The 23,163-nt window shown below is 47.2% G+C and overlaps 1 protein-coding gene across 6 annotated transcripts in view; it reads left to right on the top strand.

The window, feature by feature from the left end:
- Positions 1-23,163, top strand: part of MATN2 (matrilin 2) — a 155,277-nt gene that overhangs the window by 116,741 nt on the left and 15,373 nt on the right. For all 6 annotated transcript variants that reach the window (XM_057532129.1, XM_057532130.1, XM_057532127.1 and 3 more), the window contains 3 exons: positions 8,081-8,203; positions 10,883-11,005; positions 11,275-11,397. In XM_057532129.1, the coding sequence (XP_057388112.1) occupies positions 8,081-8,203; positions 10,883-11,005; positions 11,275-11,397 (369 nt within the window). The remainder of the gene's footprint in view (positions 1-8,080; positions 8,204-10,882; positions 11,006-11,274; positions 11,398-23,163) is intronic.

The raw sequence follows: 23,163 nt of genomic DNA, 5'->3' as shown, positions 1-23,163 counted from the left end.
CCTCGCCCTCTGCCCCCTCCCTCCACATCCTGCCTGGAGAGGCACTTGGAGTAAGAGAAGAGTCCAAGGCATGGACTGCACAGTTATCAAGGGAGGAGGCAGGCCAAGAACAGAAGGACGAGTGCAGAGCAAGTGACCATTTGGGAGTAGTGTGACCACTGCCCACAGACGGCCAGTCTCAGGCTGCGACCCAGCCCGAGTCCCTAACGCTCATTCATGTGTATTCAGTGATAGCCCCATTTCCTCTTTAGCCAGGTGCCCTACTTTCCATCCAAGAAAAATGGAATTTGTTTTTAAAACCCAATGTCCTCATCAGCCCTTCTCCCAGCATCCTGCCTCATCATTACTTTTTCCATTGTCTTTGCTACAAACCCAGCCCTCGACTCCCGAGATCCCTCTGAGAGCCACCTCGCCCTAATGCGCACACGCCGGCGGTTAGGGCAGAACGGAAAGTGAGCGCTCACCCTCTCTCTGGAGCATTACATGGAATCGGGAAGCAGAGGAATGGGGCTTAAAATCTGGAGGTTGTTATTAGGAGTCTGAGGATACTGAGAGCATTAAAGATCTCAAGCGCAGGGTACAGCCATTCACATTTAATCGGCAGTTGATGGATGTGGGCTATTTTCAATTCTAATAAGAAATCTATTTTTCAAAGGAATTTGATGTCATCCAGTTAAACTGGAAAAAAAAAAAGTTCAAGGCAGAATCCTACTGAAGAAAACAGTCTTGGCCAGGATTTGTTCTTCCTCCTCATCCAGGCATAATTTCTTTTTCTGGAAAGTGCTGTCATCGACTTAAAGCATAAATTATTAAGGCAGCGACACAGAGACCGGAACTGGCGGTCTAGGCGGGGGCCCCAGGGTGGAATCAGAGGCGGGTGGGACCCGCTTGCTGGACTCCAGGATTGCTCACACTGGCACCATGGCTGAGACATCACATTCTTTTTTTTTTGGCCGCATCATGCGGCATGCGGGACCTTAGTTCCCCAACCAGGGATTGAACCCGTGCCCCCTGCATTGGGAGTGTGGAGTCTTAGCCACTGGACCGCTAGGGAAGTCCTGGAGACATCACATTCTAAACAGCTGGGGCGGGGGCCACAGGTTGAGCTGGGGGACGCGAAGGCTGGTCTTGGCAGTGTCACTCATGCTGGCCATGTGACTTTGGACAGGCTGCTTTGCTTCTCTGGACCCCGATTTCCCAAACTGAAGGAACACGACTTTCTGCTTTAACATTTTGTAGCCTGTCCAATTTTTCTAAAACTTACTCTCTGTGCCACTCAGTTGGCATTACAATTTACTGTCTGGGTCACTAATCTTTCATGTTTTTATTTCTCATCTGCTCAGTGAGGCCTCTAGCTCCTTTGCGAGTTGGCACTCATAAGCACTGTTTAATTGGTCATCTCACAGTCCTGCCATCTGACCTCGCAGGGTTATTGGACACTCCAGGCTTTGCCAGATAAACCTACACCCAAGCCTGGCCCATGTATAGCTCATCACAGTTAGGGAGGAGACTGGACCAGATGTGGGGGGCATAGTGGGTAGTCAGTAAATACAGATTGAATGAATAAATGTGTGAATGACTAAATAACATGTGAAGAATTGTGACTGAAGCACGTAAAGAAGGCAAAGATCTACAGTTAAACCTCTGCTGTAAACTACCATTTGGAGAAGAGGCATTTTTAAATTGCTGTTTGCCAGATAGCTGAGTGATAACCTCTTTAAGAACCTTCATGTTTTTTAATTTAATTATTGTGTGTAAATCTTTCTTAAAGACAATGTTGGCCCTTTAAAAAATTGTGTTAAAATATACATAACAAAATTTACCATTGTAACCATTTTTAAGGTACAGTTCAGTGGCATTAAGGACATTCATGTTGTTGTACAACCATCACCACCGTCCAGCTCCAGAACTTTATCATCTCTCCGAACTGAAACTCTGTACCGATTCTCTCTCCCCCCAGCCCCTGACAACCCCCCATCCTATTTTCCATCTCTATGACTTTGCCTACTCTAGGAACCTCATATAAGTGGAATCTTACAATATTTGTCCTTCTGTGACTGGCTTGTTTCACTTACCGTAATGTCTTCAAGGTTGATCCGTGTGTGGCATATGTCAGAATTTCCTTCCTTTTTAAGGCTAAATAATATTCCACATTATATAACAGAAATAAAAACAAAAATAAACAAATGGGACTTATTAAACTTAAAAGCTTTTGCACAGCAAAGGAAACCATAAACAAGACAAAAAGACAACCCTCAGCATGGGAGAAAATATTTGCAAATGAAACAACAGACAAAGGATTAATCTCCAAAATATACAAATAGCTCAACAAATAGCTCATGGAGCTCAATATCAAAAAAACAGTCCAGTTAAAAAATGGGCGGAAGACCTAAATAGACGTTTCACCAAGGAAGACATACAGATGGCCAAGAGGCACATGAAAAGATGCTCAACATCACTAATTATCAGAGAAATGCAAATCAAAACTACAATGAGGTATCACCTCACGCCAGTGGGAATGGCCATTATCAAAAAAGCTAGAAACAATAAATGCTGGAAAGGGTGTGGTGAAAAGGGAACCCTCCTGCACTGTTGGTGGGAATGTAAATTGATACAACCACTGTGGAAAACAGTATGGAGGTTAAAAAACTAAAAATAGAACTACCATATGACCCACTACTGGGCATATACCCTGAGAAAACCATAATTCAAAAAGAGACATGCACCACAATGTTCATTGCAGCACTATTTACAATAGCCAGGACATGGAAGCAACCTAAGTGTCCATCGACAGATGAATGGATAAAGAAGATGTGGCACATATATACAATGGAATATTACTCAGCCATAAATAGAAACGTAATTGAGTTATTTGTAGTGAGGTGGATGGACCTAGAGACTGTCATACAGAATGAAGTAAGTCAGAAAGAGAAAAACAAATACCGTATGCTAACGCATATATATGGAATCTAAAAAAAAAAGGAAAATTGGTACTGATGAACCTAGTTACAAGATAGGAATAAAGAGGTAGACATAGAGAGTGGAGTTGATGACATGGGGTGGGAGGGCGAAGCTGGGGCGAAGTGAGAGTAGCATCGACATTTACATTACGCTACCGAATGTAAAATAGTTGGCTGGTGGGAAGCAGCAGCGTAGCACAGGGAGATCAGTTTGGTGCTTTGGGATGACCTAGAGGGGTGGGATAGGGAGGATGGGAGGGAGACTCAAGAGGGAGGGGATATGGGGACATGTGTATGCATATGGCTGATTCGCTTTGTTGTGCAACAGAAACTAACACAGTATTGTGAAGCAATTATACTCCAATAAAGATCTATTAAAAAATTTTTTCGAAATAAAATTCTGCAAAAAAAAAAAAAAATTCCACATTATGTATATACCACATTTTGTTTATCCATTCATCTGTCAATAGGCACCTGGGTTGCTTCCATCTTTTGGCCTTTGTGAATAATGCTGCTATGAACATGGATATACAAGTATCTGTTCAAGTCCCTGCTTTCAGTTCTTTTGGGTATAAACCCAGAAGTGGAATTGCTGGATCACATGTAATTCTATGTTTAATTTTTTTGAGGAACCGCTATACTGTTTTCCACAGTGGCTGAATGCTGGCTTTTTAAAACAGTGTTTACTGAAGATAACTTCACTTTTCTCTGATGGTGTAATGAAGTGTAGGATTTGCAGGCCCTACACTATGTGGCCCCAAACTGTGGGACCCTTTGTGTTCTGTGTTTGCTTGGCTTTTTGTTTGTCTGTCTGTCTGTGGCCGGAGTTTTATTTTTTTTTTTTTTTGAGAAGTCATTTTTTTTTTTTTTCCACACACACACACACTGTATTTTATTTTTACAAGAGATAAATAGACTGACACCAAGCATTGTACATGGATGACCACAACAAAAGCAACAATGATTGCAATTACCAAACATGAAACACACTCATACTATGTCATAATATTGACATTCAGTCCAGTAATCCTCCACTGTAACAGCTCCTTTACTTTGCAGTGAAAATTGATTTGTATATTCTTTGCCTCGGAGTCCTTGTGGGATTTTTTTTTTTTTAATTCAGACAGAAAGTCACAAAAATTATACTCATCCTCATCAGTTCACTCAGTCCCATGTAATTAATTTTTTTTTTTCATCTTGATCTTTTGTTAGCACTTTTATGAGTTCATCAGTTTTTCATTAGAGTTCTGAAAATGCTTATTCATTCAGTTCAGCAGTACAGTCAGTTACCAGAAACCTGTACTTGTCAGAGTCTTTTCCATGAATTTCTTGAAGATGAAACCCTTTTATAGGAACATACTTGCAAAATCATCAGAGTACACCCAGAACTGTCTGTAAATGACAGAAGACTTAAAAATGACCATGGTTAAAGATTTGATGAAAGTTCATAATAATGCAGTTGACAAGAAAATTAGTTATTTCTGAGATATACATTTTAAAGTAATAACTAGGATTATTACTTATAACCTTATACCAGAACATATAAGATTTTTAGAAGTTTCCTGTAATGTCTGAAACATTTATATTAACATATTTCCATACATATTTCCATACAAATACAAATATAAGATTTTTAGAAATTTCATGTAATGTCTGAAACATTTATATTAACATATTTCCATACATATTTCCATACAAATACAAATATAACATTTTTAGAAATTTCATGTAATGTCTGAAACATTTATATTAACATATTTCCATACAAATAACCCAATGAAAGTTTAGTATTAGTTGTTTTGTTTGTTTTTTTTATACTGCAGGTTCTTATTAGGCATCAGTTTTATACACATCAGTGTATACATGTCAATCCCAATCGCCCAATTCAGCACACCACCATCCCCACCTCACCGCAGTTTTCCCCCCTTGGTGTCCATATGTCCATTCTCTACATCTGTGTCTCAACTTCTGCCCTGCAAACTGGCTCATCTGTACCATTTTTCTAGGTTCCACATACATGCATTAATATACGATATTTGTTTTTCTCTTTCTGACTTACTTCACTCTGTATGACAGTCTCTAGATCCATCCACGTCTCAACAAATGACTCAATTTCGTTCCTTTTTATGGCTGAGTAATATTCCATTGTATATATGTACCACAACTTCTTTATCCATTCGTCTGTTGATGGGCATTTAGGTTGCTTCCATGACCTGGCTATTGTAAATAGTGCTGCAATGAACATTCGGGTGCATGTGTCCTTTTGAATTACGGTTTTCTCTGGGTATATGCCCAGTAGTGGGATTGCTGGGTCATATGGTAATTCTATTTTTAGTTTTTTAAGGAACCTCCATATTGTTCTCCATAGTGGCTGTATCAATTTACATTCCCACCAACAGTGCAAGAGGGTTCCCTTTTCTCCACACCCTCTCCAGCATTTGTTGTTTGTAGATTTTCTGATGATGCCCATTCTAACAGGAGTGAGGTGATACCTCATTGTAGTTTTGATTTGCATTTCTCTAATAATTAGTGATGTTGAGCATCTTTTCATGTGCTTCGTGGCTGTCTGTATGTCTTCTTTGGAGAAATGTCTATTTAGGTCTTCTGCCCATTTTTGGATTGGGGTGTTTGTTTCTTTGATATTGAGCTGAATGAGCTGTTTATATATTTTGGAGATTAATCCTTTGTCAGTTGATTCATTTGCAAATATTTTCTCCCATTCTGAGGGTTGTCTTTTTGTCTTGTTTATGGTTTCCTTTGCTGTGCAAAAGCTTTGTAGTTTCATTAGGTCCCACTTGTTTATTTTTGTTTTTATTTCCATTACTCTAGGAGGTGGATCAAAAAAGATCTTGCTGTGATTTATGTCAAAGAGTGTTCTTCCTATGTTTTCCTCTAAGAGTTTTATAGTGTCCAGTCTTATATTTAGGTCTCTAATCCATTTTGAGTTTATTTTTGTGTATGGTGTTAGGGAGTATTCTAATTTCATTCTTTTACATGTAGCTGTCCAGTTTTCCCAGCACCACTTATTGAAGAGACTGTCTTTTCTCCATTGTATATCTTTGCCTCCTTTGTCATAGATTAGTTGACCATAGGTGCGTGGGTTAATCTCTGGGCTTTCTATCTTGTTCCATTGATCTATGTTTCTGTTTTTGTGCCAGTACCATATTGTCTTGATTACTGTAGCTTTGTAGTATAGTCTGAAGTCAGGGAGTCTGATTCCTCCAGCTCCATTTTTTTGTGTGGCCGGAGTTTTATTGCCGGACCTGTTTTTCTTCACTGAAGCTCTTTACTTGTTTCCTGGCGTTCAGTCTGTTCTGCACAGGTAAGGCTGTTGATGAACTGAGAAATCGCGCACAACTAACAATATTCTGCCTCTGTCCTGAAGAAGGGATGAGGTACAGAGAGAGTGCCAAGGGGTCCGTGACCCTCGTGGTGGGATCTCTCCTCTTAGGCCAGCCCCTGCGTGTCGTGGGAGTTCTCTCCCTGTGCTCGGTCTGCACCTACTTCTGCCCGTGCTCTGTGCACGTGGAAAGTTCCACCCACCAGTCACATGGGAGGGCACATCATGGACCCTTTAAGGGACAGTCTGAGGTCCTTCGGGTGTGGGTTTCATTTCATTTCTTTTCATACATCTTTGTCTTTTCAGGAAGGGAAATCTTTCCTAGGGGCCCCAATAAATTCCTCCTATGTCTCATTGGCGAGAACTAGGCATATTCCCAGCTCTACACCAATCACTGACACAGGAAAACATGGTTGCCAGGCTGGCTTAGACAACTTATGACTCATGCCTTGGGGGTCAGGATTCTGGTTTCAAGAAGACAGGGTAATAGTTGCTGGCAAGGCAACCAACAATGTCTGCCACATCCCCAGGAAAAAGAACAATGCAGTTAAATGGATCCAGCTCAGCCCCTGAGGTTGCTGGTGACCATTTCTCACAACACCAGTCTCATAGAGGCCCTCCACAAGCTTATTTTATTTCCCGTTATACTTCTCCATCTCTCCCATTACCTTCTCTGGTGTGTGTGAGTTGCGGGGTGGGGGGGGAATGGGGGTGGGGGGGGGAGTGGCCTATCTTGTGGTTTTAGCATTTTCTACCAGAAAATGAAACTGCTAATTGGCTGCTGGTTGTGATGCTGCTTCCCTCTGCTGGCAGAAGCACAGCTAGGATGGGGGTGAATGTTACCATAGGACAGAGCCGCAACTACCTGGGCCGGCATCAGAGATGCGTCTTCTCCAGTTTCTTGATACCTTTGCTGTTATGCTCTCACCCAGAGCCAGGTTGAGCATTGGATCCTTCTTAATGCAACTGCCTTTTCCTGCCTCTCCTAAATAGCTGGGTATCTTGTAAGATCAGCTGTTGTGTATTCTGTCTTGTGCTGTCCCATGTCACTGTCAGATGTCACTGCCAACAGCAGCTCCCTGCATGTTTTGAGCCCTAGTTATCAGGTTAACTGTAAGAAGAGACTGAATTTTCCCAGCTTTTCCATCTTTCTTGGGGGGGAGATGGGCTGGGAACTATGGCGCTCAACCCATTTCACCAGCTTTTTGGCCATCAAATGGGGAAGAGACCTATGCTGGAGAATGCGAAGGTTCGCTGCAGGTGCCAGGTTCTCTTTCAAACAGGCACATGGAGAGCAGGAGCTGTTGTCTCCAGCCTATAGAGCAGTGGTCCCTAAGCTTTTAGGCACCAGGGACCGGTTTTGTGGAAGACAATTTTTCCACGGGCTTGGGGGTGGTGGGGTGGAGGGGGATGGTTTCGGGATGATTCAAGCGCATTACATTTATTGTGCACTTTATTTCTATTATTATCACATTGTAGTATATAATAAAATAATTATACAACTCACCATAATGCGGACAGGAGGCGGAGCTCAGGCGGTAATGCGAGTGATGGGGAGCAGCTGTAAATACAGATGAAGCTTCGCTCGCTCGCCCGGCGCTCACCTCCTGCTGTGCGGCCCAGTTCCTAACAGGCCACGGACCGGTACTGGTCTGTGGCCCGGGGGTTAGGGACCCCTACTATAGAGCATCTTACTTACTGAATATTTACTGTGAGGGGCTGACATCAGCCCTTGGAGAAGCCCCGAGCCTGAAGTAGGGTCTGCCCTTTCTCCCCTCAGGGATCAACTACTGTGCGCTGAACAAGCCGGGCTGCGAGCATGAATGCATCAACACGGAGGAGAGCTACTACTGCCGCTGCCACCGGGGCTACACCCTGGACCCCAACGGCAAGACCTGCAGCCGTGAGTGTGCCCGGGGCAGGGGCTCTGATGGGAAGGCCAGGTTCACACACAGGTCCCCAGGCTCGCTAGCAGCCAGTCACTTTTGAGGCCCCTGGGTTTCCAGTGAGCCTGACGGTCTGACAGGCTTAACGTTCCTGGCCTCAGTTTCATCACCTGTAAAATGGGACTATTCATGCCACCTACCTCAGAGACTGGATTGTTTAGTACCACATACTAGACGTGTGACCCCAGGCAAGTTATTTAAGTTCTCCAAGCTTTGACTTCCCCATCTGTTTAAAAAAGTGAAGATAATAATAGTATTGGTCTCCTAGAGTTGTTAAAGGGAATAATCAGGACCATTTCAGTCTCTTAGCACTGTGCCTGGCACAAGGAAAACATACAGTTAAAGATAACAGTTCATTATTGTCATGGAGCCTGGCAGAGTAACCAGTGCTGGCCCCAGGGTGAGACAATGGGACGGAGGAGACAGACCGCAGAGAGCACTTGGGCTACCACAGAGCTGATCTGAGGGCAGAGCTGAGAAACATGGGACTTTTTATGAAGACTTTTCTTAATTTTCTTTTGTAAGAGGCACAACAAAGCTCCACTCGGTGATGTAAATGCACGGAAACGTGCAGGCTTTGCCAGCTGGATGGCTCCGTTGTTTTTTATGAGGCACAGTCTCCACTGGTCCAGGCCAGCAGGGGTGGGGGGCGCATGACACTGCGGTGGGTGCCTGTGACCCTGGTGCGCTGGAGAGGGGTGCAGTGACGTGACCAGCACAGAAGGGGCCCTTTGTGTCGCTTTCCACCCAGCAAGCCGCACATCTGCTTCAGCTTTGGGGACAGAGATAGATTGTGAATGAGAATACTGCAGCTGTTCAGCATTTGGACCTTAAACTGCCTGGAGGGGAAGTTTCACAGATGAAGTATTAGATAGAGAGCAGTCCTCAGGAAAGCTAGTGCACAAAGTGCCTCAATTAGGCTTTCTAAGGATCGATCTCGGAAGTCAAAGAAGTTTTGAACCAGAAAGTTGGCACTGCTCTGCATTTGCCTCTGGAAGTCTCTGAGTCCTTATGAGAAGCCAGTGGTGAGCAAGAGTCCTTCCACTCTTCAAGAAGATGCCCTGGGGAAGATGGATCTGTGTACAGTCTGCCTTCTTCCAGGAGTGCGGGGTCTGCCAGCCGACAGCTCTGGCAGGTGTCCCAGGGCAGGCTTGGCATGACCTGGATGAGCCCACCTAGAGCCCCAGGGGCCATGACCTGCCTCTCCCTCCCCGCATGCCTTGGGGGAGCCCAGAAGCACTCAGAGGTGCGGCCAAAAGAGATTGAACCATCCTTTCTCTCTGGGATCTAGTAAGAAGGACCATCTAGTCAGCTTCAAGAAGGTATAAACCAAGCCATTTCTTCCCAGGGGTCCCCAGAGAAAGGCATGGTATCCTCTTCCCCATGGGGGCTCAGGAAGCCCCCAGGCCGTCATAACAGGAAGCCCTTACAAGGCACCTGCTCTGTGCAGGCACGGCCGTGAGCACTTTCCAGGCACTCGCTCACTTTACCTGCACCGGAACCTTATGAGGCATCAACATTCTTATCCCTATTTAAAGATGGGGAAACTGTGGCACAAAAAGATTAAGCTTCCCGGGGGTCACGTGACTGGTAAATGGTATAACTGAGATGTGAATACAGGCCTCTGGCTCCTGAGATCCTGCAAGTGTTTGCAGTAGGCAGATCCACTGGTGGAATGTTCCAGAAGGCACCAGTCCCAGGCCCTGTGGGAGTCAAAGAGGCCCACCCGATGGCCCTGCACAAGGCCTCCAGTGTCTCTCCAGTCTCTGGGAGTGCGTTTCCTCCATCAAGGAAATCTGGGAGGAAGCCTGCAGGGCTGTCTTGTGGGAGCCGTTCACCGCAGCTGTGTGTCTGTTAGCCTAGCGGGGCCAGCTGTTCAGGACGCCGGTGCCAGGATCGGCCACGCATGCAGGCCTTGGCTTTGGTTTGTTTTCTGAATCTGGGTGTCCTGGTTATGGGGGGTAACAGCACTTTTTCATTTTCAGATGTCAAGAAACTACACAATTCTTCCCCAGCAATGTACTGGTAATAATAAGCGTTCAGGAAGTAATTACTGTATGCCAGCTACTGTTCTGAGGGCTATAGATGAATCAACTCCTCTCACCACGTTCCTCTAAGAAAGTAATCGTCAACCCCATTTCTCAAGTCATGAGATGACGGCAGAGAGGCCAAATGACGGCCCAGCATCCCGCGGCTGGGAAGCGGCGAACGTGGGATTTGAGCCCAAGTAGTTGGGTGCGGAGCCCTCATTCTGACGCACTGTTCTGTCAGCTGCGGGCTGTGGGCTCAGCAGCTGGACTTTCCTGAGGCTGGCTCTCCTCCCAGTGACAATGGGGGTGGCACCCGCTCTCAGCGTTGCCCCGGGATTGCAGGTGACGCGTGCCCAGGCCTGGCACAGAGGGCTGTTCTCGTTACCACCCATGACAGGAGTCGTATGCATGTTACTCCTCAAAGAAATGCGAAGAAAAACAAACAAGGCCAGTGGCACAGGGTAGAATGAAACCTTCCACGTCACTCTTTTTGAAGTGAGATAGCCCAGCAGGGGCTCCCTGGGAGGTGGTTTTGTTTTTTGATGCCCCCTCGCTGGTGGGCGCAGCGCCCTTGCTTACGGTCTCTCCCGTGTGTGATTGCCTCAGGGGTGGATCACTGCGCCGAGCAGGACCACGGCTGTGAGCAGCTGTGCCTCAACACCGAGGACTCCTTCGTGTGCCAGTGCTCGGAAGGCTTCCTCATCAACGAGGACCTCAAGACCTGCTCCCGTGAGTCCCCTTCGTGCTTCTCTTACAGGGAAAGGTTTCTGCAACAGGCGTGAAAAATGTGACGACTGCAGAGGACAGCAGGCCCCCTCTGTCCCCTGCTCTTGGCCCCCTGGAGATCGTAGGGGTGTCTCCTGGGGACTGCGTGCCTTCCCGGTGCAGAACCTGGGGCGGAGGTGGGGGGGTGGTGTAAGCACGAACGGTCACTTGATTCCCATCCTCAGTAGCCCAGGAGCCTCGAGGACATCTCACCGGGCTGTTGGGTTTTGCAGGAGTGGATTATTGTTTGCTGAGCGACCACGGTTGCGAATACTCCTGCGTCAACACCGACAGATCTTTCGCCTGCCAGTGTCCCGAGGAACACGTGCTCCGCAGTGATGGCAAGACCTGTGCCAGTGAGTGTTCTGAGGTCGGACGAGTGGGACTTGGTACAAGCGATCGTGAGTGGGGGGCACTGAGGACAGGGGCCACCGGTGTGTCCACACCCCGGTTTTCGTGGGTGAAAGTGTGTGAAGGCCTCTCCCAGAGATTTCAGCGCTGGTGGCTGCTTTCTCCCCCTGCCCCGAGCTCCTTTCCCCACTGCCTGAGATGCTGTTTCCTATTCCTGTCTGCCTCGTGGTCATTTTGGAGCTGGCACGAGTTATAATAATGCGGACGCATTACTGACTGGGGACTTCAGGCGGGGCTCTGTGCTGAGCACATGCTTTGTCCGGCTGCAGCCCCGTGGAATCCCCATCTTCCGATGAGGTAACTGCAGCTCAGATTAAGTAAAGAGCCTAAGGTTACCAGCTATTAAGTGATGGGTTCAAACTCTGGGCTATGTGACTCCAAAGTCAGTTCTGGGAGAAGGGGAAGCTGCTGAGACCCTCACCCCCAATCTGGATAATCTGGCAGCAGATGGTGATGTTTCCTGGGTACATACTTCCCTGCAGCTGGTCCCAATTCCTGTCTCCATGACTTTAAAAAAAAAAAAAAACGACTCCCAGATATTCTTCTCTTCTTCACTCAGGAATGCCGTGTCTTCTGCCCTGCAATCCTGTTTCCAAGTTGGCCTAGATAAAGATTAAAAAATAGTCATTTTGAGAGAAGGGATCAAAAGTGGAGGGAAAGGATTGTAATGTACCTCGTCTGTCCTGCTGGTCTTTCTGGTTATAGGGCCAACTTCCCTGACCCCTGATACAATTGTGGCCACAACTTGTCCACCTTTGTATATCGTCTGTTCACTTGGGCAGGTGAGCTGATTGCACAGCTGGGTGTGCCTCTCTAACTATGCAGCCTGTGAGAAAATGTTTCCCCCATTTAGGATAGAGTCTTGAGTCTTATGGCTTGCTTGTGGTTGCCTGCCCAGCTGCCTCCCAGCCCGCTGCTCTGGCCAGCATGGCCAGCACAACCAGCACCGGGATGCACTGGGTATCGGGGTGTAGAAAGAGGGTGGGTGTGTCGAATTGTATCTACCTTTGACTGCATGCCAAAGCCAGAAGCACACTTTTTAACTGGTTTGTTTTAATTCTCATCATCTTAGATTATTCATGCCTTTCTTTGGTCCTCCCCATTACTGTGATGACCAAGAGCTGACCATAAGATAGTTGCAGGAGTTCTACGAAATTCTCAGGGCCCTTCCAGACAAATGCTACTCCTTCTCCTTACAATCGCGTGCCTGTCCCCCTCCCTCCCTACGTCCACATCTGTTATGGCCACTGACACTTTTAAATGTTGCCCATTTTCTCATTTATGGTGTTTGTAACTAATGATACAGTGATATCATCCACATGAGTAAATGTTCAACAATGCCATTAGAAGTGAATTTTGATAAGTATTTATTTATATATGGTGTGTCCATATGAGATGTGAGATGATCAGATGGGTTAGAATTATCCTATCCTCAGGCAATGGTGGTATGTAAGAGATGCACTTTACCCATACATATCTGTTGAGCTCGTCCCCTAATTGAAGACTCTCTGTCTGCCCAAGGATGATTCAGTCTAGCTGACCTGTCCTGAAATAATGGGCTGTGTTTTCGGTGTGGCCGTAGTTAACTGGGGTTGGGATGTATGTTTCCCAGCTCTGTGCCAGATCACAAAGAGCCTGATGCCATGACTGCATCTTTTTTGTAAATCATGCTGGGCTCTGGATGGGGAGGCAGCTGGGGTTCAGCCAGGCCTGGCTCAGGAGCTAAGGGTGTCCTTGGCCCTTCATAAAGGCAGCCTCCACTTAGAGCCTTGATAGCAGGTGTCCTGAAGAACACTTCACTCGCTTTTTGGAAGGTTCTCTGAAGCATGGAGAGCAAGCCCAGTTTCCCAGGGCCCAGGAAGGAAGTAGACACAGTTATGCCCACACCCCTGAAGGCACCTTGGGCTCTCTGGCCTCTAGAGTGACGCCCATCCTCCCTTCCTCTAGGTCCCCTGGCCCCCAAGCTGTGATTGCCTGTAGAAGCCTTCCTTGCCTTGGAGGGTTGTTCCACAGACTGGGGGGTAAGGTGGGGAGAGGAATGGGGGAGTCTCTTCTACAAGCTGCAGCTGAGAGGACTCCTCCCATCTCCACCTCCTGGAAATTTCCCTGAGACAGACCTCATACAAGGGCACCCCAGCACCAGGAAAGACTCTGTAGGCTAGATGTGCATGGAACACACAGCCCACTGCCCTGCGAGCTCCTGGAGGTTAGAGACCGGCTCTTATTCGGACCCTGAGTTCCAGGCCTGGCCCACAGGAGATGCTCTATAAAGTTCAATGAATGAGAGCGTGAATGGACAGAGACCACCAGTCTTTTCATCCTGTGGCACCTGGCACAGGGTCCACCCCTGCCCAGTAACCTTCAGTGGCTCTCCACTGTCTCCCCCAGTTTCCAGTCGAGTGCCTTGATTTGGCAGTGGCGGAGAATCCCTTCCTCCCCTCCTGAGCCCCACCCAGGTCTTCCCTGCTCCCTCCAGTTCTTTAGGGGGGCAGCTCCCCTATCCTCTGAGTAAGCCCTGTACCTCCAGCCCATCCTGTCTCCACTGAGGACAACGTCCCTATCCCACCCTGCTGGCGGAAACCCAGCCCAGGGCCAGCATCACCTCCGTGGGGAGCTTCCTGACCCTCCCCCCTGCTGGGAGCAGCTCTGCTTCACCCACTGCAGGCAGGCTTCACTAGGACCTCTCGTGGCCCCACCTCACCCTGTGGCTGTCTGTGCCCAGATCTAGAACCAGCGTGGCAGAGTAGAAAGAACACTGAACTGAGAGCCCAAAGACTGGGTTTAAATCTTGTAGCTCCCATGCTGGGCAAGGGAATTGACCTCTCTGGATCTGATTGTTCATCTGTAAACTGGGAATGATCATTTCTGCCTCTCTCTCAGGGTCTCTGTGTGGCACAGGGAGAGACATTCATTGGGAAACTTGTCAATTGCCATAAACCCTAAGGTACTCTTGTTATGGTCTTGCTTCCCACTGCTGGACTGCCCCACACTGAGGAGAGGGCTGAGGTAGCATCCTTGCCTTGATGCCTGGAGACCCACTCCCAGGGCCAGGCCTGCCCCCCTTGTGGGGCTCCAGAGATGGACCACCCTGGGAGGAGTCAGACTCAGGAACCCAGGGACTACCTTCTTCTAGCAAGTGGAGGGTGCTGATGGGGATCTGAGCCACAAGCATAGGGCACTGGGAATTTCGGTTGGGGATACTCCTACTGTGGCCACCAGAGGTGGGTGTGCAAAGGCCTTTTCCCACCTGATGCCTCCCAGCTTGACTTTGAAGGACAGAAGCAACCCTGAGCAGGGCAAGAGGAGTGTATAAGTCTGCTCAGGCTGCCATCATGAAATACTGTAGGCTGGGTGGCTTAGACAGCAGAAATGTATTGTCTCACAGTTCTGGAGACTGGAAGTCCAAGATCAAGGTGCCAGTATGGTTAGGTTCTGGTGAGAACCCTCCTCTTGGCTTGCAGATGGATGCCTTCTTGCTGTGTCCTCCCATGATAGAGAGAGAATAAGCTGTCTTGTGTCTCTTCTTAGAAGGGCACTAATCCCATCATGGGGGCCCCACCCTCATGACCTCAACTAACCCTCATCACCTCCCAAAGACCCCACCTCCAAATACCAGCACATTGGGAGTTAGGGCTTCAACATATTAATTTGAGGGGAAACACAATTCAGTCCATCACAGAGAGTGAAGGCAAAAGACCACCTTTACCCTCGCATATTCACATTAGAGGTTTAACGGAACAGAAGGAAACTTAAAGATCTTTCCTTTCTTTTGTGGGAAACAGGCACAGGGAGAAAACTGGTGCCCTCAAGCTGGCCCTGGGGGTCAGTGACAGAGTCAGGACTAGAACTGGGGTCTTCTGACTTCAGGATCTCTTACCCAGTGTGAGATGCCCTTTAAAAGTACATCTCAGTTCAGCTGCTTCTGGTCTCTCTGAGAAAAAGCCTACACAGAGTTAGCAAACGAATGGCTGCTTCTAGTTTTACTACTTTAAAAAGCCAGCAAATGGTGTAATTCTATCTCTCTGCCTTGGTTACCCTCTTGGCAGGGGGCCACTGTGGCTTTCTCCCTCGGGTTGGGGTTGGTTTTAATAACCTCCTACGTGGAGCGCCAGACGCAGGATTGCTGTCTGTCATCACCACAGAGGTGCGAGTCCTTGGAACACATCACCCCATGACTACTGCACCACAGACGTGCATGAGTCACCATGAGTCACGTGCATGTGGAATCCAGATGTGAGGAGCGCAGGCTGTATCAGTGTGTGGGGCTGTTAGACACGGGCCCTAAAAACCTGTGCTATATCCTGAAACTTCTGCTCACCTTGATCACAAATCACAGACCCCATTCACGATGAGGGTTTAATTAATGTGTAGACCTGCCTCCTTACATGTAAAAAAAAGAGGATCCTTCTTTTACAGGGAAAATGTTTTCTTCCTGCACCCTGGGATTTCTCCTAATTCCTCTCATCCATTTCACTTAAGTGATGGTTCCCAATCAAGTCTGTCCTCACTCTCGTCTCTGGATTTGAGTCTAGGTACTTCCTTAAGCTCTTGGTTCATTGATTCTCAGTCTCCACAAGTATTTACCATGTACCTGCATTTTTGTGCTGGTCATATTGTGCTGGGCACTGGGCATCCCTGGGGTTGATGCAGGTTCAGTTTCTGCCCTGGCAGTGTTTAAAGTTTCTCAGGGAGGAAGGATATTAAAGATGGATCATCCATTCTGTGTGATGAGAGTCATGATATGGGAAGAAGAGGTGTCACAGGGGCATATGGCAGGGGGACCCTCACCTAGTCTGGAGTAAGTCTCCTGAGAAAGAGATGTTTGATCCAACACCTGGAGATTGATGGAGGGAGCTAGCCAGAGATGGAGGGTGTTATGGACTGAATGTTTGTGTCCTCCCCAAATTCATATGTTGAGAGTCTAACCCCCAAGGTGATGGTGTTAGGAGGTGGGGCCTTTGGGAGGTGATTAGGTCATGAGGGTGGAGCCCTTATGAATGGGATTCGTGCCCACAGGGCTCTCCAGCCCCTTCCACCATGTGAGAATACAGGAAGTCTGTGACCCGGAGGAGGGCTCTCACCCAGCCATGCAGGTACCCTGATCTCAGACTTCCAGCTTCCAGAACTGTGAGCAATACATTTCTATTGTTTAGAAGCCACTCGGTCTGTGGTATTTTGTCATAGCAGCCCAAAAGGACTAAAACGGAGGGGAGCGGTCTTCCCAGGCATAGGAAATAGCACATGCAAGCCCAGGGTCCAGAGAGTGAACTGAAGGAAGTTGAGTGTACTTAGTACTTAGTACTAAACATTGAGTACTGAGTACTAAGTACTGAGTGCTGAGTGTGAGAGGGAGACTGGAGAGAGGTGAGCCTGGAGAAGCCGCTGGGACAAATCACCTGCAACATTTAGTTACATTAAACTGTTTAGAGACCCAGCCTCCCTTGAGAAAACCATTTTAGTTTGTCTTCTGAGAATCTACCAGTCTATCTGAGCAGACTCTGCTGACCCTGCTGGGCTAGGATGACCACTGGATGTGCAGCTGGACCAGGGAACATGGAGGTGATAGACTTGTGATCTAATCACGCCTCTGCCCCCAGCACAGCTGACACTAATCATCTCTGCAGGGTAAGGGGCCTTGCGAAAGTCACTTCCTCTCTGTGGCCATCAGTTTCCTGGACTCTAAAGGAAGGAGTTGGACCAGTTCATCCCCAGGGTCCCTTCCAGCCCGAGAATGAGGGTAGAGCCTGGCAGAGTAAGTGCTCCGTTAACACTTGCTGAATGAATGAATTCTCGGCGGGGTGCCCACCATTCCCCCCAGGTTGAAGGCACCCCATGATTATGAGTCAGGGATGGTGGCTCTCTTTGCCTGTTGGGGAACCACTGAAGTGCTTTCCTAGTGGGAGTACCTTTGGCTCTGGGGAGAAGCTGACTCCAAGCTGGTTTCCAGACTTGGTGACCGGAGGGCAGCTAGAGCCTGTGGTCGGGGAGTTACCACGTGTAGTTCTTTAATTATGAGTGACCGGAATGTCCCTGATGTGCAGAAACTGGACATTTTGCCGAACAAATATGAATTGCGTTCTGCGAGGCTGGCACGTGGGAGAGAAAGGGGCGCCCAGCTGACCGCCAGCATCCCCACCGCATGGGTTCTGATTTAAAACACCTGCACAAAACCCCTGGGCGGTGGATCTAGTTACCCTCAGTTTTCAGAGTAGAAAACTGAGGAAATGTTTCCTTGTACCCAGCAGGCGTTTGCTGAGGACCTGTTGTGGGCCAAGCATTAAGTTAGGTCCACAGAGAGGAGGGCAGATGCAGCCCACGGTCCCCTGGAGGTCAGAGCCCATGGGAGCGTAGTCCAGTGAGGAGATGGGCACAGATCCAAAGCAACCACATAACTAACTGTTCAGTGACAGCTGTGATGTTACCAGAGGGGGCAGATGCCTGGTGCTTTGGGCCCTATGCCGGGGGGGTCTAGGAAGACATCTGGAGGAGGTGGCGGAGGAAGGAGAGGCAGAGGAATGGCTGTGCAGAGCCCTGTGGGGGGAGAGCTTCTGGCTTGGCACTGAGGTTCTGAAAGAAAGTACTCAGAGTTGGGGGAGCGTGGATGAGATGACGCAGCAGGGCAGGTCCCGCGAACCTCACCAACGGTTCTGTGTCTTATCCAGACTCTTGGAAGTATTAAAGGATCTCAGGCAGAGGGAGGGAGTGATGTGAGCAGATTCACATTTTGGAAAGAGGACTTGGGCTGAGTCGGGGAGGATAGGCTGGAGGGGGCGGAAGTAGGTTTGTGGAGACCCCGTTAGCAGACGATGTAGTAATAGCCCAAGAGAAAGACGATAGCATGTGGTTCATGATGGTGGAGGTGCAGAATCATCTGGACACTTGGGAAGGTCTCTGAACATAAGCTCTGGGTCCAGTGCCAGCATCTCACCCCTGGTGGTTTACTGGAATCATCTGTGGGGCTTTTAAAACATCTAGAAGCCCAGTCGGCACCCTGGACCCCCAGAAATAGAGATTATCTTACAGTGATGGATGCAACCTCCTTGGAGGACAATTTGAAAATATGTATCCAGTTGTAAATGTTCATTCCCTTTAACTAGGCAATTCCACTTCTAGATGTTTATCTTTCAGACATGCTTTCACATTGTATGCAAAACTACAGGCACACGAATATCCATTGCAATAATGTTTGTAATAGCAAAGCCTAGGAACCACCTAAATGCCCTTCCAATAAGAAACTGGTTAAATGAATCATGGTGCAGCCTTTAAAAATAATGCTGTAATGTGTCAAAGGTGAGCAAGAGGAGTACTTTTGTAAGATTTTTTTGTTTAAAGTTTATTCTATTTTTAGAATAAGTAAAAGGTTTTTACATGGTTTAAAAATCAGAACAATACGAAAAGACGTACATTAAGAAGTCTGGCTCCTATTCTTGCCCTTCCACCCATCCCCTACCTCCACTTCCCATCAGGAACGGGTAGTGGGCCGCCTCCAGGGCGGCCCCCAGAAATCCCCATCTCCTGAATTCACACACGTGTAGTCCCTCCTTCACTGTTGGTCTGTGTGACCAACAGCATATGGCAATAACAATGGTATGTCACTTCTCCAGTTACGTTATTAGAGACACTGTGGCTGCTCTCTTGGGAGCTCTCTCTCACTTCTTGAATCACTCACTCTGGGGGAAGCCATGTCGGGAGCAACCCTGTGGAGAGGCCCACATGGTGAGGAACTGAAGCCTTCAGGCAACCACCAGGGAGGAACTGAGGCCAGTGAATACATGAGTGAGCTCCGAAGCAGATCCTCCAGCTCCAGTCGAGCCTTGAGATCAATGCAGCCCCAGGGGACAGCTCGACTGCAGCTTCTTGAGAGACTCTGAGCCAGAACCTCCCAGCTGAGCCACTCTGGGATTCCACAACCTCAGAAACTGTGTGAGATAATACGTGTTGCTTTAAGCTGCTAAGTTTTGGCATAACTTGTTTCGTAGCAACAGATAGCTAATATTCCATTTTTATTTGTGTATTATTTATCCTCCATGTTTCTTTGTGTGAATAAAGGCCAATACAAATATCTGTTTATATTTTTTCCCCTTTCCTTACACACACACACAAAGTGGTGCACTGTATACCCTATTCTATGCCTTTTTTTTCTTCATTCAATGATACTTATTGGAGATTTCTTCAAATCATTACATAGAGAACTGCCTCATTCTTTTTACAGCTGCTTCGTGTCTCATTGTATAGAATATTTATTCAGCTTGTCTCCTGAGTAGTCGTGGACACTTGGGTTGTTTCCCACTTTTCGTTATTACAAACAATGCTGCCGTGAATAACTTGAAAGTATACCAGGGGCTTCCCTGGTGGCACAGTGGTTAAGAATCCACCTGCCAATGCAGCAGACACAGGTTCGAGCCCTGGTCCAGGAAGATCCCACATGCCGCGGAGCAACTAAGCCCGTGAGCCACAACTACTGAGCCCACGCTCTAGAGCCCGGGAGCCACAACTACTGAAGCCTGCGAGCCACAACTACTGAAGCCCACGTGCCTACAGCCCATGCTCCACAGCCAAGAGAAGCCACCGCAATGAGAAGCCTGCGCACCTCAATGAAGAGTAGCCCCCGCTCGCCGCAACTAGCCCGCATGCAGCAACGAAGACCCAATGCAGCCAAAAATAAATAAATAAAATAAATAAATATTTTTAAAAAGTATATCAAATTATTGATACACTTCATATGTGCCAGGGTATCTGCAGGAGGGAATTCCAGAAGTGAAGTTGCCGAGTCAAAGGTACATTTTGTACTTTTGGTAGATATTGCCAGATACCCCTCCATAGGGGAAGTCTGCCCTTAATATGTTTGAATTTTGAACGATGGGCCTGTTTTGCCTTTAAAATAATCTCTGCAAGTGACTGATGCTCACCAGAGGGTGAGAACCGCAGCTCTCCTCTCTCTTGATCAGATGCTCTAAGGGGGTGAGGAGGGGAAAGGTTAAAAACCCAAACTCTTTACATGCTTTTAAAGCATGCACACCACAAAATTTCCAAACAGCTATTAGTACAAAAGCCCAGGAGAGCTCAGAAGCTGGGCTGGGAGCTCCTGGGATAGTCTGCAGCCAAGAGTGAATATGCCCCCTGAGAACAGGGGCTTCAGGCTCAGCAGCCTCCTGATAAAGGATAGCAGTGCCACTCTGCCTAGTACAGGCTCAGACCATCACGGCTCGGCGTGGGAGAACCTGGGGGCCGATGAGCTTTCAGGGCCCCTGCACCGAGACAATCACTCTTCAAAATTGCAGCCTGAGATGGAACTACGGAGACAGGACAGGGCATGGGGGAAGCTCCAGAAAGATGGCGGGTGGGCTTCCCTGGTGGCGCAGTGGTTAAGAATCCGCCTGCCAATGCAGGGGACACGGGTTCGAGCCCTGGTCCGGGAAGATCCCACATGCCGCAGAGCAACTAAGCCCGTGCACCACAACTACTGAACCTGCACTCTAGAGCCCACGAGCCACAACTACTGAAGCCCGTGCACCTAGAGCCTGTGCTCCACAGCAAGAGAAGCCCGCGCGCAGCAACAAAGACCCAACGCAGCCAAGAATAAAAATAATAAATAAATTTATATATAAAAAAAAAGAAGGGGTGTGCTCAGGGGGTTCTGTCTGGATTATGGCTTGGCAAGACTGGACTGAAAGAGTTATGTATAGCTATTTTATTGCATTGGAAAATGGAGTATTCTTAATATAAATTCATGGTGAGGAAAAAAGTGCTCGCCTCCACAGCCAGCCAGCTGTCTGTATTATGGATCACTCAACTGCATTTCCACTCAACACTATGTGAGGGATTACCCCAAGCCATCGGGTGATGTTCTGCATTAATAATGAGTCTAGACTGTGCCCAGAGAAGTAAGTCATGTTCAGAGCAAAGAGGAAGGGGCAGCTCTGTTTTGACTCTCCTCTGCAGTTGTAATGTTAGTTGATATAATGCCTTCCCATTGTACAACGATTTTGGCGGTGCTTCTGCCCAAACGAAGACAAGCACAATTCCCTTCATGTTTGGAAGCTTACTTTAGAATATAGCAACGCAGTGTAGCTAGGGAAAACATTTATTTAGCTAGGGATTTATTATCAGAAAATTACATGTTTAATCTGGTGCTATCACTTATTAGCATTTGATGTTGGCAAGCCATTAATCTTCCCAAACCGTAGTTTCCCTAGCTAGTAAATGAGAATAACAACAGCTGCTTTAATTAACGCATAGGGTGGTTCTCAGGACTCCCTTCCAAAAAAAATACTGCAAAAATGTCTTAGAAAAAAGCGTATGGTCTGTGCCTGACTATAAAAGTGATTATGCACTTTGGAACATTTATTTAATAACCTCATGTCATATGCATTGTAGAAATTCTCCTCGATCTGAAATGATAGCGTTGACTCTCAGAATTATGTTTGGTTCTTATAAAAAATCACTTCCCACCTGTCCTCAGTAATGGGTTTTTAAAATATCAGCCTGGTTTTCACAGGTTCACAAACCGGCTCCCGCAGAAGCTGCCCCAGCCATGTGGACGGCAATGCCATTCTGCAGTTGCTCAGTCCTGTAACCTCAGAGTCACCTGTGACTCTTCTGTCATATCCATATGAAGATAAACTCTTTATATTAACCCATCAGCAAAGCTTGTAGGCTCTACCTTCAAAGCACAGGCACAGTCTGACCCCTCTCACCAGCCTGTCTGGGCCACCAGGATCAGTGCACTGCGTTTCTTCCAGCTCTCTGTGCTCCAGCCTTACCTGTGCCCCATTCTGTGCACGGTAGTCCTTTAAAAATAAAGTCAGTTCATGTCTCTCCACTGCTGAAAACCATCCAGTGACCCCTTCTTACTTAGATGCAACCACTGCCTGTGACTCCCACGTGGTCTATCCTGGCTTATCACTTGCCTGGCCCCCTGGTCTCCTTACCTTTCCTGAAACGTGCCACACCCACTCCTACCACTGCCATTTGCAGATGCTGTTCTCCTTGGATGCTGTTCTTTCCAAACACTACGTATTCACTCATCTCTTTCTTCAGGGCTCTGCTCAGCGTCACCTTCTCTGACTGCAGCATGTAAAATAACAAGCCCTCCCTATGCCGCAAACCAGCGGGCACTCTATATCCCCCTTGTCCTGCTTTTCCCCATAGCACCTTCCCCATATAACATATATATTTGTTTGTCTGTCGTTTGTCTTGCCCCCTCTTTCCTCCCACCCTTGCCACCAAATGTAAACTTCACAAAAGCAGAAACTTGGTTTTATTCATTGTTACATCCCCAGACCCTAGAAGAGTACCTGACTCAGAGAGAAGGGACTCATGAAATATTCCACAACTCGGTGAACAAACGAATGAGTGACTGGATGGATGGATGACCAAAGTAGGACACATACATGCATACATAAGCAGATATGTAGATAAGCTGACATTATAGTTATATGATAATCAATAATGTGGAACTTACTTTCTAATATTTATAGGCCATTTTTATCTCTCCTTTTGTAACTTTTCTTTCCATGTCTTTTGTTCATTTTTCCTATGGAGATGATCATATTGTTTTATTTTATGTGCTCTTTATATATTAAGAATTTTTGCTTATAGACATGCTTTCTATTTTGAAATGTGCCCTGTGGGATAAAGTACTGCTTTCATTTAAGGTGTCTGAAATGTCTTATAAGATTGAATAAGTAATGTATGAATCATTTCCTTTT

Source organism: Balaenoptera acutorostrata, chromosome 17 (assembly GCF_949987535.1).
Source record: "Balaenoptera acutorostrata chromosome 17, mBalAcu1.1, whole genome shotgun sequence".
Classification (NCBI taxonomy): Eukaryota; Metazoa; Chordata; class Mammalia; order Artiodactyla; family Balaenopteridae; genus Balaenoptera; species Balaenoptera acutorostrata.
Note: the sequence above shows the minus strand (reverse complement) of the source record. Positions and strands in the feature narration are given on the sequence as shown.